At 33.6% G+C, this 18,445-nt stretch overlaps 2 protein-coding genes across 2 annotated transcripts in view; both read right to left on the bottom strand.

Moving 5' to 3' along the window:
* The window catches only part of LOC136039415 (serine/arginine repetitive matrix protein 1-like), a gene marked incomplete in the record, with an annotated part of 35,804 nt that extends 30,396 nt beyond the window's left edge, over nucleotides 1-5,408 (bottom strand). Inside the window, 2 exon segments of the mRNA XM_065723147.1 lie at nucleotides 854-943; nucleotides 5,268-5,408. Of these exon segments, the coding sequence (XP_065579219.1) occupies nucleotides 854-943; nucleotides 5,268-5,291 (114 nt within the window).
* A 4,693-nt stretch (nucleotides 5,409-10,101) lies between these two features.
* The window catches only part of LOC136039408 (glutamate receptor ionotropic, kainate 2-like), a gene marked incomplete in the record, with an annotated part of 174,727 nt that continues 166,383 nt past the window's right edge, over nucleotides 10,102-18,445 (bottom strand). Inside the window, 3 exon segments of the mRNA XM_065723135.1 lie at nucleotides 10,102-10,440; nucleotides 15,453-15,627; nucleotides 18,093-18,205. Of these exon segments, the coding sequence (XP_065579207.1) occupies nucleotides 10,373-10,440; nucleotides 15,453-15,627; nucleotides 18,093-18,205 (356 nt within the window).

Raw genomic sequence — 18,445 nt, 5'->3', positions numbered from 1 at the left:
AATGTAGTTAATTGATTTGTCTCTTTTTGAATGCTCATTTTTAACTTGGGTATCAGTACAGAACATTCAGGAAGATTTTACTCTATGACTTGAACATATAGCTCCAAGAAAGTGTCAAAAATAAATATTCATATTTGAAGGAATTCTAACATCCCAAATTACAAAGAATTGCCAATTATGATTTTAGGATCCTATTCCCAGGAACCTTTGCCATGTCATAATAATAGGTCTGCTTCATTACTCCATAACATTTGAAATATGTTCCTGAATTTGAAATATTGTAATATGTACATTTGAAGTATGTATTTTGAAATTTAAAATTCCAATAGCCAAAAAAAAAAAAAAAAAAAAAAAAAAAAAAAAAAAAAAAAAAAAAAAAAAAAAACCCTAATAAACTTATAGTTCCAAAGCTGTCAATGAGAAATTTGTACCTGAATGCAGATATGAAGTGACTGTAGAATGCATGACCAGAGTACAAACACTTTGTTTGTTTAATAAGACAAAAATAACTTAAAACAGACAGGTGCAGGGGCACCAATTCACAAAAATGCAGGGGGAAGGGCAAGGATTTCCCCTTATTTCTAAAAATGGAGATACAGAAATGGACTTTTTCAAAATTTAGAGGGGTTGGAGGATTTTGTTATTTGACTTTTTTCAACAAAAATACTGATAATGATATTTTCCAAAATCTAGGGAGGGGTGTAGTAATTAAACAATGCCTTCTCCTAATTGGCACCCCTAGACAAGTGATTTTTAAGATTAAGCAAGTAGTAACATACTTAAAAAACATAAATACAAGCAATATAACAATTACATGATAAAGTACAATTAGAAATTTTAACATAGTTCTTACCTTGTAACCCAAATTATCTGCAAATCTCATCTGCTTTAACAACTTTTTCTCTTTATCACTGAACCTGTTATCTTGCTCAGTTGAAGTCCCCTAAAAAGAAAAAAAAAAACTCAGTTCTTGCTTGATATGCCCAATTTATATATAAAACATAACATTTCTTAGCTATTTCTTCAATCCACAGCCCATCCAATCATATAATTGTCAAATTTTCCACAGAGCTTATAGTGTGTTCAAATATGAATATAAAAACCAAGAAAAACTTCTAGGGATCCCAATTGTATGATCAAAAATTGTCATAGTTTTCTTCTACATTCAGTAAAAAAATTGGTGTAACAGTTTGTCTAGACTTCAGCTAAAATCAGACTGAGAAAATGGAAAACAAATATTAACATTTTTTATTTTCTTTTCCCAACCCCTCAAGTAACTAAGTATTAATTGCTACGTAAATGAGTTATTTTTTAGTCTAAAGCACTCTGTGATTTCTTTTTGTTTTAACTTCATGGTAAAAAAAAAAAATCAAAATTTAAGTAAATCATGCATCAGTTTTAAATTTGAGTTCATAACATATGCTCTTGTTTTGAAAAAGCAGTTTTTGCCTGTAAATATTGAAAATTGTCACATTGCCAACAACACCAATTGAGGATAACAAGAGTGAAAACTTTGGCAATCCATATTTTATGATAAACTGACAAAAATGAGCCAATAACCAGGGAGTTTGTTGTACATCAACATAAACACTCATAAAAAAAAAAAACAACCCTCAATCCCCAAGGCTTAAGAAAACACAATACAAATGCCAAAATTTTGACCAGCCAAGTAGGACACCAATACCCCAAATAGATAGGCTACCTCTTGATGGAGATCATCAGAGGCACATTTGATAAATAACAAACCAAAAAATTGTTTTCTTGAAATAAAAAAATTATCTTTTAGATAATAAAAACAAAAATACATTAAATTAGATAATAAATGTGCAAGCTCAGTGGCCTCAACCTGCAAGCTTTCTCTTATCAAATCCCCAAAACTACTGACCTCATACCCTCATTCCCACATAATCAATCCTCCAATAAAAAAAAATGAAACCATTGGGCATTGTCTATATGAATGTAATGAGCTAATGCCACCAAAGTATTTCCTCAAAATAAATTGTTAAAGTGCCTAAGCACCACAAACTCCATTCCTCAGTTAAAAGTTTATCTGGCTGCACCCTTACAAAGAGTATTGAACTCGAAAATTTTCCTCACAAATTGTCAACAGTTGGAACAAACTATCAGATGAAACAGTTATTGCTGAATTCATTAATGTTTCCAAACAAAGGCTGGATGCTGTGTGGTCCTCCAGAGAGTGTAAACCCAACTAGGATATTACTGATCATCCAATTGCACCTGGTCACTAAAGAACTTTGAAAACAACTCAAGTCATCATTCTGGAGCTTTATAAGGAGATATCCTAAGATTGCTTGAAGCCACCACCAAGGTTTTGAATAATGCAATTTGTCTTCATTAGAAAAAAAAAAAAAAAACTACACCCCTCTTTATTTTCATAAAGTTGTGCCCCTGCTAATGAGCTCAAAAATTCTACAGAAGAATGATGCAATGAAGGTCTCCAAGTGAGTGGGATTAATTTGAACTAACAAGTTCCCTAAGGACACTACTTGGATTAAATAGAAATTGACAGGTTGGATTTAACTGAAAGCCATAAGCAAGGCTGTATCAAATGGAGGAAAGCCAGACTTATCCCCCCCCCCCAAAAAAAATGGCAGACTTATCCCCCCCCCCCCAAAAAAAAATGGCAGCTGAATCCTTTAATTGAAGCTGGGGAGCTTAACTTAGGCAATCTTTTTGAGTGTTGTCTTGTGTAATGATGGCTGGTGCTATGACTGCTGCTTAAGATGGACTAGTTTTCACCTTGAACTTTGCCAGTCAGTATCACATCCCTATGTAGCCATCTGTATACTAATAGGTAGCCAAAGTTGCTTAAGGTAATCTTCATCTGAAGCTGATCTTAGGCTATTCATGTAATTTGTTGCTTGCCTCTTAACATTTTCAATGACCCTTACAACTTGCCAATAAGAAGGACCAGCAAGTCATATACCAAAATCAAGATGGGGTCTAGCAAGAGCCTTATACCTTTTTATGAATGCTGTTGTCTTGTCACTACAGATAGTCTGTTTTAATAGACCAAGACTAGAATTTTTATGTGAAACAACATGCTGAACATGGCTGTGAAACTTTAACATGGTAACTTGTTGTCAATGGTAGCATTGATGACTTCCTCTCTACTCTAGAAGCTCTCTTATTTTAATGATGGGATTGCAAATTGATTAGGTAAAGGATTGCTGGGATCTAGGTGCAAAATATAGTATTTTGTTTTACTAAATTGGAGGAGACAGTCTTGAGTTCAATCAGGTAGCTTGTCCATAACATGATGGATTTTGAGCTCAGAAGAGTTTGGCATCATTTGCAAAGTATAAGAAAGAGGGTTGGGCCTTGTGCAATTCTTTGTGTTCCCCATTCATTACTTTGGCTTCATTGGAGTAGATTGGCTGGCTGCTCATGTTGAGTAGGCAGACTTTCTGCTTGTCTTTAGTGAGGAAGTTCATTAGCTAGCTTATCAAAGTTGAACTAAAGCTATGACTGCTGCTGAAGATGGACAAGTTTTCATCTTGAACTTTGTCAGTCTATATCACATGCCTATGTATGCATCTGTAGACAAATAGGTAGCCAAAGTTGCTTAAGGTGATCATTATCTGAAGCTGATTTTAGGCTGCTCAAGCAATTTGTTGTTTGCCTCTTAAAATTTTCAATGAGCCTTAGATCTTACCAATAAGAAAGACCAGCAAGGCACATACCAGAATAAAGATGAGGTCTAGCAGTTGCCTTATAGCCTACACGTTTATGAATGTTGTTGCCTCTTTGCTACTGATAGTCTGTTTTAATAGACCAAGAATGTGAAACAACATGCTGAACATGGCTGTGAAACTTCAGCTTGTTGTCAATGGTGATGTTGATGACTTCCTCTCTACTCTAGAAGCTCTCTTATTTTAGTGATGATATTGCAAATTGAGTAGGTAGGGGGTTGCTGGGATCTAGGTGCAACATATAGTGTTTTGTTTTACTAATTGGAGGAGCCAGTCTTGAGTTCAATCATGTAGCCTGTCATGTCATAATGGATTTTGAACTCAGAAGAGTTTGGCATCATTAGCTAAGCATCAGGAAGAGGGTTGGGTCTTGGGCAATTCTTTGTGTTAGCTCAGAAGGGTTTGGCATCATTGGCTAAGCATCAGAAAGAGCATTGGGCCTTGTACAATTCTTTGTGTTACTCTATTCATTACTTTGGCCTCATTGAAGTAGATTGTCAAGCTACTCATTTTGAGTAGGCAGACTTTCAGCTTATCTTGGTTAATGTTGGTGTTACTGGAACAATTGTTTGGGGTGATGAAACTATTGTTAATAGATGCATTTTGACTTTTTGAACATCTTTTCTCTCTTGCAAAACTACCACAAACTCACCATCATGGAGTTATTCCAGCCTAAATATTCTTGTATTTATACATATAGAATTGTAATCATTTCTGTTTTTGTTGCTCATATATTTGAAATTGCAAATCTGTAATAGTTTAGAAACAAACTTGGGCTATATATTTGCACATTAGGGGAGTGGGGGCAAAGCCCCAATAAACTACATAAACACATAAACTAACCATTGCTGTATTTAATATATGCTATGCTTTACCCCCCAAATGTGGAAATATATAATAACTCTATAACAGTGAGTTTGCAGTAGTTTTGCAGGAGAGAAAAAATGTTCAAAAAGTAAAAATGCATCTATTAACAATAGTTTTATGACCCCAAACAATTGTTCCAGTAATACCAACATTGACCTTTATCTTTAGCAAGGAAGTTCATTAGCAAGTTTATCAAAGCTGAATTAAAGCTAGCAGCAGATAATTTGGAGTAGCCAATTATGAAGTACCTTATTGAAAACCATGGTGAAGGTAAGGTCAGATCAAGTAGGTGTTCTTGGTCAATAAGATCCATAACTATTTCATATGATTCCAATAGATTTGTTTTTATTCATTTTTATGACAGGAATTCATGCTGCTCAAGCAACAAGATTTTGTTGGTGATTAAATGTTCAAGAACTGAATCACTTGACAATACATTCAAGTATCTCAACAAAAGCTGAATTCAGGCTAATTGGTTGATAATTTGCAACATTAAAGAGCTAATCAATGATACATTTCTCTATTTTCTTACTGGATCCCTATATAATACTGCAGTTACCCTTACCAGAAATTCTAGCCTAATGAAGGCTATCTCAAACCTTTCAAGACAATATTTTATACAACTGCGTCAACGAGACTTATATCTATCACTAAAAAATCTAAGAAAGTGCAAAATTATTCCTTTACCCTGAAAAATCCTGCATCAGTCATTTTTTAATCTATTTATCGGTAGGGAAAACATGCAACAATTTTCTTCAGCTACTTCTCAATGAAACTGTAAATTGTACTGTACACTACAAGCGGCATCTAATTAAATAGTCAATGCTTATCTTCACTGACATTGGAATCGAGAGTCGAGTCTCCATGTGGGAACATCTGTCAGTGTATATCAAAACCTAAGATTTTTTTTCAGAAGTCTGTGAGTCCGCCTGCTTTTATTTCATCTCAATGTGTCACAGAACCTGTGATATTTTGTCAGAAGTTTATGAGCCAAAGGATCAGAAAATTAAAAAGAGGAAAGAATACCTCAACTGCAAGTTAAAGATAGCAGTCATAAATCATAATTTGCAAAGTTAAGTACGAATTTCACAAAGGCTGTGAACAATTTTGTAAGAAATTTCTGCTCGTGAAGTTCTCACTGTTTATTCTAACCAAAACTAGCTGTTCCTGTTAGTTAACAAAAGTTAAAGATGAGGCTAAACTTTCGTCTAACCCCCTGCCAATGAAGCAATTCTCGTTCAACAAGTTAAGGAAGGCTTCATTATCGCCCAAACTCTAACTACAGACACAAAGCTAGTGAGAAAAAAATCTTTCACCATGACAAACTGCCTTGGAAATAAAAGGAGAAATTGCTTTCTGAATTGTTATAAAGGAAAAATATTTTGAGATCTCTTGATTTACATTTATCCCTCATCTTTCATCTAGCACTTCAAGTTGAAGGAGTTTAAATGCTAATATGGTTAACTCTCGGTTCACACATATACGACTTTTTGCGTGCTACAATGATTGTTTGGCCAGAAATACGATACTTGGAGCTGTGTAGAACTTTCTGTTAATATATATCCGATTTTAGAATTGCCATTCAAGTTCATGAATCTGAACATCTCCAGTGGATCAGACTTATAAATCTTATTTAATTATTTACTTAAGACTAGACACAGGCTGTTCAGCCCAACTTCCTATCAATAAGCTGTTGTGCCAAAGGCTTCTATTAATTGTGTTGCGAGAGCAACACTTTGCTTTTTTCGTGTTTTTTTGTTCCTAGCACCCCAATATCAGCTTATTCATAAAAAGTGGTAAGGGTCTAACCTCTGCAGATTTAATGGAACTTAGGCCGTATTGATGAATATGACTTTTTATTTTGGAAAGCTTCGTAGAACTCTTGCCTGGGGCCAAAAAGGATGGCTTTGCTTGTCCTTGAGCCAGAGCCTATAGCGTGTGAAGTGAAGTGGAGTTTTAGAGCCTATGTCGGAGAGAACTTTCTGAAGATATGCAGTCAAGCTTTCGTTTCATCAAACCATGTTTCTGCTTTCGAGTGGAAAGCTCCGTTCTAGCAAGCAAGCAGGCAGGCATCAGTTTCAAATTGAAGATGGACTAAAATCTATAAGTGTTAAATACATGTGGCAGTTACCCGGCCCCAGAGCCAATTTGTGACGATAGTTTCGTGCGATATTTTCACATTTTATGTAGTGGTAGTATTTTTCTTTTCCACGTTCGGACAGTTTCTGACAGGTCTGTTTTATTTATTGGTCTCAATTTCAGCAGTCTCTTCTAAATGAATGGTCAGGTTTAAATAATAGGCATTTTCATCTCTCCTTGCTAGCTTATTATCATTTTTATAGAGGTCTTTGAGTACTGTCTTGAGAATGTAATTTCCAAGTCCGATAAAAAACCATATAAATACGAGCCCAGGGCAAATTAATTTTTAATTTGGTTTAAAAATTTTAATTTAAATCTCGTTTTCTTGTCAAAACAGGTTTCTAAAGAAAAAAAGAACCCACCAAGGATCACCCAAGCTCAATTCTTTGAAGCTTAGCAGAATAACCTAATCTTCTTCAGGGACGCTAGGCATGATTGCTTCGAAACTTTGTTACACATAGTGCAGTACCTTTTTTTTAAAATTTTGTTGTTAAATATCCTATCTGTGTGTGAATAAATTGTTTCAAAACCTTTGCATGCAGTAGCCAATTGTAAATTTACTGAAACACATGTTGAATTTATAACAATCAAAAAAAAAAAAAAAAAAAAAAAAACTCCTTTGGTAGGTTGACTAGGTTTTGGTAAACGACTCTGAGTTTGTTTGAATCAGTTCTTCCTTTTCCTTATACAACCACCACAATCCAAACTCACTTAGTACTCAGTAGTCCAAACTCAGGAGAGCAATATCACTTAGTAGAATCTAGTTTATAGTAGAAGTTTATTGCAGTAAAACATGTGGACCTTATGCTTGACAATTACTTGCTACTCACTGTTAGATCGTAAAAAATCTGTCCACCTGTGACTGCTTAGGAAATTTGACCAGTCACAGGAAATCTGTGACAGTGGCAACACCGCTTTAAGTCTCTATGATTGGAACAAGCATTAAAACAGACCAAAACTATTTTTAAGTGACTATGAGGATTAATCAAAAGAATCCTGAAGAGAATTTTTGCGATTCCTCAAAAGGAATCAAACTGCGTAATGCATTGTTGAGGGTAGAGGGCCTGTATTATAATGCATTTAAGAATTGCTACTACCCGCTATTTAAATGCAGTTTCTGTTTGTTTGTTATGAAGTCAGTTTTTTTTCTTTTCTCTTTCTGTTCTGCTTTTTGTTTCCCGTTGTGTCCAGCATTTATAGTACAACGATCTTGTAATAAATCATAATAATAATAGGAGAGAATTAGCGAAAGACAAAGCGAAATGAAATTAAATGCATTAGCGTCCTATATTTTTATACCTGAAAATTTATTAGCGTTGATAAGAAATAACAAACAATGGCTGCTATCAATATGATTTGCTTTGAAATTAATAGGTAAGATGGAAACAAATTAAAGCCCTTTAAATGTGTTAGAAGTCAGTATTTGCCTTCAGTAAAATTTCAATGACTTAGTTTTATATAGATCCGAGGAAAAAGGGGAGGGAAATAAACAGCAATATAGGTCCCCAAGTGAATTTTTGTTATTACTTTTACTTTTTAGAGGGAGAGGAGGGGGTGGGGAGAATACCAGAATCTTTGTGTTGAAAAGCAAAAAAAAATATTAAAGAGAGGTAAGAGGGATTGTATGGGAATCTATATTTTTATTACAAGACAAACTTTTGGAGAGGAGGCTGCTGTTTTTATTTTATTTTCAGTTTTGTGTGTTTTATACTAGTTGATGCACAATATTATTTTTTCAAAAGGCAAAATACACTTTTTCATTCTACACTGGACCGATTTTATAATACCACTTTTTACCAAAAGGAACCAGAAACCTTACTGAGCGTATCTCTTGATTTTTGAGACCTTAAACAATTTGACATTTCTGACATGATTGAACATGAATAATTGAAGGTTAAAAATCAACCCCTGTCAATTGACAGAATGCCAGTTAGCCCTCATAAGAGCTGGCTTGCAAGGCTAGAGACGGTATGGGCTTTTGAGCCGCTAAGTTATATTCGAGGGGGTGCCGAATTATAGAGATCACTTGCACCGGATGCCGTGTGCCAAGCGTGGCGGAGCTATGCCAAATATTGCGGGGATTTTACCACGCATGGCAAAATGTGTGGAACACTTAAACCTGGTGGCAGAAAGTGGGAGACGTCTCGGTTATAAGATGCAAGAGTTAATTTTTCATTAGAATTTAAAATTATAAGAACAAAATTTAAACGTGAGATTACTCGGATTTAATTTGTCTATCCGTGAAACCCAAGCGCCTTCAATAGTGAAGTTATAAGCATCCCCAGGAATTTTGTTGACTTCAGTATTTGTCAATTTTTTTTCTTCAAATGCTTTCCACAAGCCTCTAACACGTAATTTATTAAAATAATCACTATTCGTTGGATTTTCGATGTAATTAGGGTAGAATTGATCATAATTTAACGTAAAAATTAGAAGGAAAAAATCAGACTGAAAGCTGCAGTCAAAATTGTAGATTCATGGAATAAGTAAAAAAAAAATCAAGAAAATAAGAAAAAAAATGTACAAAAATTGAAAAAGTGTATAGAAAAAAATTCTATACAATAAAATAAATTGCTCCCTTTTTTTGATAAAAATATTTTCATATAAACTGAACAAAACTGTAAAACTTAAAGGAAAATATAAAATTTGGATTAGTCCTTTTAATAAATGTCCTGTATTATCAACCAGAAGTAAATCAACAATAAAATTATTAAGTTCACTTTCTTCTAACATGTAATCTAATGAAATATGAATTTATCGTCGAAAAAATTCGTTCTAATTAGTGTAGACGTCTTAATTTAATGCAAATATTAAAAGATGAATTTAAATTGAAAACCAAAGTCAAAATCTTATATTAATAAAATCAAAAAACAAATACCAACATCTGTGCAAAAAAATTGTTCCTTTCTGGAAAAATTATCTTTTACATATTATGGAAAATACAAGGCAATAGTAAAAGCAAGAAAAAAAAGAGAAAGAAAGAACTATGTAGACAGCTGGATTTGTTTTTTTTGGCAAAAGAGACCTTATATTATTGACCGAATGTAGAATAAAAATTAAATTTGCAAAATTTACGAAGGATCCAAGTATAATACATATATATCATGTGTATCCTTTTAATAAGATAGGTTATTAAATAGCGTTACTGTTTTACTGAAGTGAAACTAAATGTTGCGCCGCACACAAAACGTTCGTGATCAGTGGTATCCTCAGTATCGCCCGGAATCCTCCGCTCTTTAACCACCATGGTAAATGAATATATTATTGTTTTCTTTATAGAGGATACCAACAATCGAAATACCACACCTCTTAGAGTTTAATTACAGTCAAACAGATCGAAATTCACCTTCCTTAAAGGGATGTTCTATTACTCTTAGCATAATATGATAAACTGCTTTATTTAATCTATGGTTACTGAAACCCGCGTTTAATAAGACACATATTTTACAATAAGAAAGATTTGTTGGCCAATTGGACTTTTAAACGGACGAATTAACAGATATTAAGCCCGTGCTAGTCCCTAAAACATTGGCATATTCAACTGTCAAGTGTCATATCATATTGTCAAGTATGTCCGTCTTCAAATTTAATGTCTGATAGTAGTAAACTAAGATAATATTCTCTTTCATTGGTACGATGGGAGTCAATTCAAGTCAAACATTCGTAGTAACTTGTTCTTGAAGGTCTACAAAGTCATCATCATCCCACTCTGGCCATTGACCTGAAATTGGAAAACATGGGTAAATGCCTTCCTAGCTAAACAAGAATTTGATTTTTAGAACAAGAAACAAAAGGAAAAAGTACGCAAATGCTGACACACCTAATCTTCAAATAAAAGAGAAAAATAAATATAATCTTAGAGGCTTAAGTAATACACTATCGGAGGTGGTTTTGTCAAGGTTCAATATTTCTTGTCATGATTCTATTGAGTCTTAGCTTATGGTCCTCAACGCACTATTATTACAAGAGTCGGTTTGTTTTCTTTGGATTGATAGTAGTATGGATGGTTTCATGCATGATTCCTATCTAGGTAGTGTCGTATCTGGTGGCGGGAATGTGCAGCTACTTTTTGTTGTAAAACTTTTCACACGATTTTTTTTTTGCAGCGGTAGTTCTGGCCTTTGTTGCACCCCGGTCTTGATTAGTACCCCCCCCCTTATATCTCGAAAATTTTCCAGCCAAATTTTAACAAATTTAATTCGATAGTAAAATTGTTTTCAACGTATTAATTGATTAATAATATATTTTTTAATTATTATTTCAACTTAATTGTTATTGTTTAATTATTTTATATTTTTAATTTTAATTTTATTTTATTAGTCAATTAACAATTTATTAACTAATTTCATTTAGTAAATGCACCTTCTACTTTGTTTTTATTAAAATAAAATCAGAAAAAATACAAAAATGATTATAACCGTTAGATGATTTATTTGAAATTCTGCGCCCCTAAAATTTCTTTCTCAGAGGCAAGTTTCTCCTTTGTCCCTCCCCTAAGACCGCCTCTGGTTTTTTGACATTATGCTATGAACTGAAAAATGCACGAATGACAAGCAAAGGGTTAAATTTAACTTACACACAAAAGTAGTCCAACACTGAACGCGAGGGTATTTTTTTTTTGAACCTTAAATCGTTTCATTTGGATCAACACAAACAGGTGTCTATTTCATGGTTTAGATACCAGTTAAAATACCTTATCAGATTATATATAGAATTCTTCAGACACTTATTCAAGAAATTGTGTATTAGATTATTTCATTAGAAACAAAATTAAACTATTTACTTAATTTCTGCGTTGCATAAAAAATACTTAACTACAGAGCGTCAAACACGCGTTACGTAGAAGGAAAGATCTCTGACATCAGGAAATTAGCAGATTGTTTAAGTTGGTTTGTGTATTCGAAAGAGATGCGAGCTGTACTTTGGAACAGCTTGTGTTTCTCCCGGAAGGAGGGAGAAAGAGAAAGAGAAACAGAAAGAGGGAGGGAGAAAGACAGAGAGAAAGAAAGAAAGAAGGAAAGTGATTTATATCTGGCACGATGTAGTTTCTCAGTTCTGAACTCAAAATGCACAAAATAGCCATAGGAATACATTTGCGAAATTTGGCAAACTTATAAGAGATGTAAGTTATGCGTGGAATAAAGTTTGAAATATGTTTTATTGGGTGACAAGTGAAGGACAAGTTGTTCAACTAGTTAAAATTGCAAAATTCCCTGAAACACAGCGCTAACTGGCTCTATAGAACAATTCTGATTAAGAAATGGAGTGAAGTTATCCTAACAAAAAAAGATCTGGATAGGTTGTGATTAGCTGTGATTGTGTTGAATTTAGGTTAAGTAACATAAGCACAACGCATTTGCGTATCCGCAAAATCCAGCTTTGCAAATAGAAATTTGCAAAACTATCCTTAAATTTCGAAATTCGCATACAAACATGCAAAATTCATATTTGTCAACCTTTTTCTGAAATTCATAAAAAAAACTTGTCAGAATTCAATATATCTTTAGATTTCATGTCAATAATGCACCCAACATAAGATTCACCCGGAAAGGATCCAGAGGAGGGAAGGGGACAAAGGGGCATGTTCCCGTTCCTCTAGGAGTTCGTAGGTTGTACTAATTACAGGAACAGAGGGGTGAAAAATACTGAAGTATAAGCCAAAGTTTTGTCAGAGCCCCTTTCGTCAAACATTAAGTTTTTATCCGTCACTGTCGTCCCCATCTATTGTAGCTTTGCATGGTAAATATTCTAAAAAAGGATGTGTTTGGAGATTGGAATTAAAAAATTCGGGACCAGAAATTCAATTTCCTGATTAGCTCAGTCTAATTCGGGTCAATTGTTGAACTGGACGTCTGAAGCTTTATTCTTTTTTGTCTAAAACCTAACCCAGCCTTCTACAAACGTCACTTTCATCTATCTTTAATTTATTTTAAAACAACATGTTTCTAGGTGTTTACTTCATAATCAATAATTCAAAATATTAATAATATTTCATAATAACTTGGATGCTATATTTGTGTAACTTAGGTGACTATTACAGTAAATATTAACAATTTGGAGGATTTTCCACCATCCTATTAACAGTTTTGAAGAATTTAGTATGACATCCAATTTTTTTATACGATTATCTCTGTTCACTTGAAATAGGATATGCAATTAGTTACAGCTTAAGTTTAAGTCTGGTTACATAATGAAATTGGATTATATTTGATTAGTTAGACATTAATTGCAAGAGTTTTAATTCTAAAGACATTTTCAAATCCACTTTAACCAAGCACAAGTAATAGTTTTTATTATTTGTAGTATTGATGATTAGAATATTTTACTCACTGTGGTATATTTTTTTTCTTGATTAGGCAATTATGAAACTACATGTTAATAATTCTGATGAATTTTCAATCCTAACATTTATTGTTCTGAAAAATTGAGCTGATTATTAAATATTGTTACAGCTGATAGTTACAATATATGTTAATTGTTCATTAGTGAATTGTGGTAATAATAATTATTTGCTCAATTTTCAGGGAAATTATTAGTTATCTTTTCCGAAAAAGATTTTCATTCCTCCACCAAAAATCTTTTCCATAACACAAAAACAGCATTTAATCCTCATCTGGTACGTTTGGTAGCTGACAGGTCGCATTTACTTCTGATTTACAGGCAAGTCAGTAGGTTTAAAATCAATAAGATTTCAGCATTATGAATTGTTTGAGTTTGCCTCAATTCACGACTAATGATTTTTCCAGCCCTGGAGAATAACGTTTCAAACTTTGCCTGATACACAAGTATATCGATTTAAAACAACTCTTTTTAAAACCATTTCTAGTTCATTTGGTATATTTTAGCACATTAGCCTCATTGAAAATAGAAAAAATCTGCTAAAGATGGAAACACTGCTGGAAAAACAAATAGCGGTTTTCTGAAAGAGTTTTAAGAGTTTAGTTGAAAAATTTTCCTTTTTAGTTTCTTTCTTTTTCGTTTTTTCTGTCTTTTTAGTTTTTTTAGTTTTCTTTCTTTTTAGTTTAGTTTTCTCTTTTTTAGTCTATTCTGTCTTTTAGTTTAAAGGCTTTTCTTTAATAAATTCAAAAACGAAACTTTTACATTCTTTGTATGCTATTAGAGGCAGTTAGTTTCAGGCTAGGGCAGTAAGTCGTTATAACTAAGGGAACAGGAAAAACGATGAGTTCCATTAATGCTACCAATCAAAATTGAATGTTTTTATTGTGATTTAACAAGTTCATAGGTCTTTAGCATGAGTCAGTTGGGCAACGAGTTTCTTCTTTCTTTTTTTTTGGGGGGGGGGAGTGTTATATAATTTTTTTGCACAAACATTTTAAAGTTCAAGAAGTTTAGATTTCAATATAATTTATCTGATTAAGGGAGAGGTAGATCTTTCATCTCGGCTGATCCACTGCACAACATCATTAAAAAAGTAGTCATAACCTTTATGCCTATTTTTCTTGTGTTTCACCTCGTGTACAAACATTCGAAACCAATATCAAACAGTTTGTAGCGACAAACTGTAGATAAGGAGCGACTCGGCCGAGTAGTAACAGAAACTCTAAAAAACGTAGTTTTGATAAAAATAGATACATCGAAAAAATTAGATTTTTATGCTGATTTCATATAAGGTTAACTAAGTTTAATGCTACCCATAAATAGCCATCAATAGATTTTATGCTGATTTCATATAAGGTTTGTTAAGTTTAATGCTACCCATCAATAGTGACAAGCCTGAGAAAATTTGTATGAACTTTGAAAAAGAGAAGAAATATCCCCAAAGTTAAAGAGATCTTAATGAAAATGACACCACCAGATTCATCATATCACAGAACCCTACTGTAGAGGTTTCTAGCTTCCACTACCAAAACGTGAAATTTGTATTTTTTGCTAGAAGAAAAATCATGGACTCTTTATTTTTACTTTTTTTATTTTTTTTTGGTAGGGGTGACCGCATCGAACAAATTATCCTAGAAGATTGGGAGGGGGCTCGTTCAAATTGGAATCAAAAGTTCTAGTTCCATTTCAAGTGAAAAAAAGAATGGAGGGACACCAACTCCCCTAACACGCCCCTTTTTCTTTAAACGTATTCGATAAAATTTTCAGATATTGATTTGATTCAGCGTAGTTGAAAGGTCTAATAACTATGATTTTGGGAATGACATGACCCCCAATAGTCCCTGAGCATTTTTTGGAAAACATAAGGATTTTTTTTTGGAGGGGGATGTTTTGCAGAGGGGTGATTTCCCATGGTAGAATTTTCCATGGAGAGGAGATTCTCTAAGAGGGTCCGAAAAAGCTTTATCAAGGAGAGTGAGGGAAGAGGATTTCTTGGCAAGCTTTGGAAGACGGTCAGAAATTAAATTAAAAAAACTAAACTAAAAATAAGGAGCGACATTAAAACTTAAAACGAACAAAATTTACTCCATATTTGAAGGGGGGCTGCTTCTTCATCAACCCTAGGTCTTACGCTTTGGCCTTTTATCACAATTCTTTAAGAAAGACTGCTCAAAGACAAGGACCGTTGAATTTGTATGAGAATGGTTTTTAAAGAGCTTTACACGCCCTTTCATATACATAATATTTTCTGTTGGTAATGTCGCTCCTTACTTTCAATTGAAAAAACTCGTTTGTTTATCCAGTTACAAATTAAGAGCAGAGTACCAATCTTGTAGCTACGTCAAAAATGGTAATTCATACTAAAAGATAAAGAAAACACAAACTGAGACTTACGGGTGTCTCCATTGTTTTGTAGAGTATGGGTAAGATCCAGAGAGTTTCGTATATAAGTACATTTGGAGCACCGTCTAGGAGGAACTGGCCGCTGTGATGGTGCTTGACAATCTATGGCGTAGCAGCAATTATTTACAATATCAGTGCAAATTGAATATTCATAATCTGCTTCTTCCTAGGAGAAAATTTTAAGAGATATTTGAGAATAAATGCATACTATTTGAGAAAGATATAAAGGAGTAGCTAAATATTACGGAAAACAGTAATTTCAGTACTTATGTATTATAGCGCCGACAGTCAAGAAGTGAAGCTAGGTGAAAAATACCAAACAAGAAAATACCTAATGAAAAATACTAAAACAAGAAGAAAATATAATACTTTAGAAACAAATTTGGACTATATATTTGCACATTAGGGATGGGGGGGGGGGTAAAGTATAGCGGTTATGCATGTAAAATGCGTTAGGTATGATTATTTTGCGCATTATGAAGTATGAATCGTTTTCTAACTTCACGCTGTCCAAATACTTTACTCCCCCCCCCCCTAATTTGCAAATATATAGCTCAAATTATATAAGTCCAATGTATTCTGGCACCCGCTACTAGTTTTTCAATGAGCGTAAGCTAATTGTCTCTTAATATAGACAGATGAAAAACCGGTTCTACTTAGGTTCTACTTAGATATGGGTGCTATAGTACAAAAGTACCAATTTTCTTTAAAAAATAGATATCTTGAAAACCTAAAAGTTAGAACAAGCGTTTTATCTTGTGATATACCTGCTGCTTAAGTGGGTTACCAAATTTACCTCAGAGAGTCTTACCAACAGACAGGGGCTTGAGTTATGTCATTTCAGCTTTTGTTCTGTATATTAAATATTGATAACATCACGGTTTAATTTCAATTTCGTGGGAAATGAAAAATGATTAAGATCCTTTTAATGCTAAAGTAAAATCGAAGGTAAAAACGTATTCCTTGTCAACCATTTACAGGTAATGCTATAACTTGATCAATTATCAAAAAAAGGTGCGAACCGTTTTGATCATTTAAAATGGACAAAGGTATGATATAAATGTAGGAAAAACGCTTAGCTTTGTTTGATCTGCAATATAATCTCATATTGCAAGATGGTAGGTCGCAAAATAATAAACAACTGCACCTCGTAACAATATCTTCGTTATATACAACGACATCTAAACTCTATCACATAGTTTAGAGCAGCTTCAAGATCTTCCATCCGAAGAATTTAAAATAATTCAAGAAACTACACCTAACTGTTTGATGCTTTTAGAAACATTTACTGTCATATTTTTTATGACACTGCCTGAAGTTCGACCAATTTATAAATTCAGACCAGTTTTCAGGCCCCCAGCGTTTACAAATGACTCTAATTAAATGGCATCTCATGAATAGAAGTCGGCCTTGCAGCACTCTTTCCATTGCTCTACAAAACATCTTGAATATTCCGAATTCCTTTCTTGTTTCTAGAGATTAGCCAAGTTATAATGGGGCTCGATTATATGCTCATTCTTCCTCCAAAATAGTTCTTCTGTTTTTAAATGCAGACCTCCACTCATGCTCCTTTTCACTATGTTTGAATTCCTTTCCGTCTGATTGACCTTACCCTTACCACGATCCATTTAAATGAGCTGGTGCCAATGCTTACGGTTTCTCTGAAATTCTGAACGGTTTAACAGCAACTCCGACAAATATGCGTCGGTCTGTCATAGAAAGATATTCTTTAGTTAAAGCTAACCTAAACCTAGGAATCTTCTAGAGCATCGAGACTGTCATCATTCCAAATTGTTAATACGACTCCACCATTGCTCTGACAGCAGAATATAATCCCCCCAAAAAGCACTCCAAATCAGACCCATAAGCTGGTTCTGATCTAATCCAGCATAGACGTCTTATACAATGCACGTCTGAGAAATGTCCATAATAAAATTTTTTTTTGGAGGCCCTGCGCAAGTGATTTATTACTACAAATTTGTGTTTCATGTGCGATAAAACTCTGGAATGGGGTTATTTCGTGTTCCAGAATTATTGCAAACACAATAAGGTCTAATCAACATACACTTGTGGAGTAGCTTAAGTGTTTGGGTTAGATTTTACAGGTTTGGTTTTGGGTTTTACATGTCAGAGGACATGTCACACGTTTTTTTTCAATTTTGGCCATAGCCAAGGATCATATAAAGTGTGCTTAGTGATAGCTTAATTTTTCTTGTATCTTTTTGAATAAAATCATGATCAAGGAATTGTTGGCCGGAAAAAAAGCACATAAACCAAGTTGTCTGTCTTCTCTGTGGGGCCGAGACTATAGTTGAAGTTTTTTTTTCATCGGTTTAAAATTCCTTGGTTTCATCCTTCCTTAGATTGTATCAGAATTCAAATACTGTTTTTCCAAAAGTTAGGTATCCTGAATGAAACTACCCAAAATTTAAGACAATAGCTTTTTGTCGACATAGGAAAATGAAGTGTGTAGTGTATCAGAGACCAAGAAGTATGTTTTAGCAATATATATATATATATATATATATATATATATATATATATATATATATATATATATATATATATATATGTATTTTAATATGTTATTAAGTTTTAATAAGTTTTTACTGGTAAAAAACAATTGCTTACCGATTGGGGATCATAAGTAACTGGCTCCATATGCCGTGTTTTCCAACAGAATTCAAGAACAGATATTAAAAGAGAAAATGCAAGGCCACAAATTAGGACAACAAAGACTCCACCTAAAAAAAAAATTTATTAATTACTCTGTTCCTTAATATTTTTCAGATTCTCACTAAAATGAGTTCTTCGGTACCGGGTTGGTACACTTTCGATCTAAAGTCTGGGAAGTAACTTATTGGTCTTGGCATCTTTTAGAAATTCAAAAGTGGCTACAGTTGGGAACAAAGCTTGCTAATCTGACTTTTCTCAAGGATATTTGTGAAGGAAATGTCCTCGTACCTTTGCGGTCAAAAGTATCC

This window comes from Artemia franciscana, chromosome 2, assembly GCF_032884065.1.
Source record: "Artemia franciscana chromosome 2, ASM3288406v1, whole genome shotgun sequence".
Lineage (NCBI taxonomy): Eukaryota > Metazoa > Arthropoda > Branchiopoda > Anostraca > Artemiidae > Artemia > Artemia franciscana.
The sequence above is the reverse complement of the archived record's forward strand: the minus strand, read 5'-3'. Positions and strand labels throughout refer to the sequence as shown.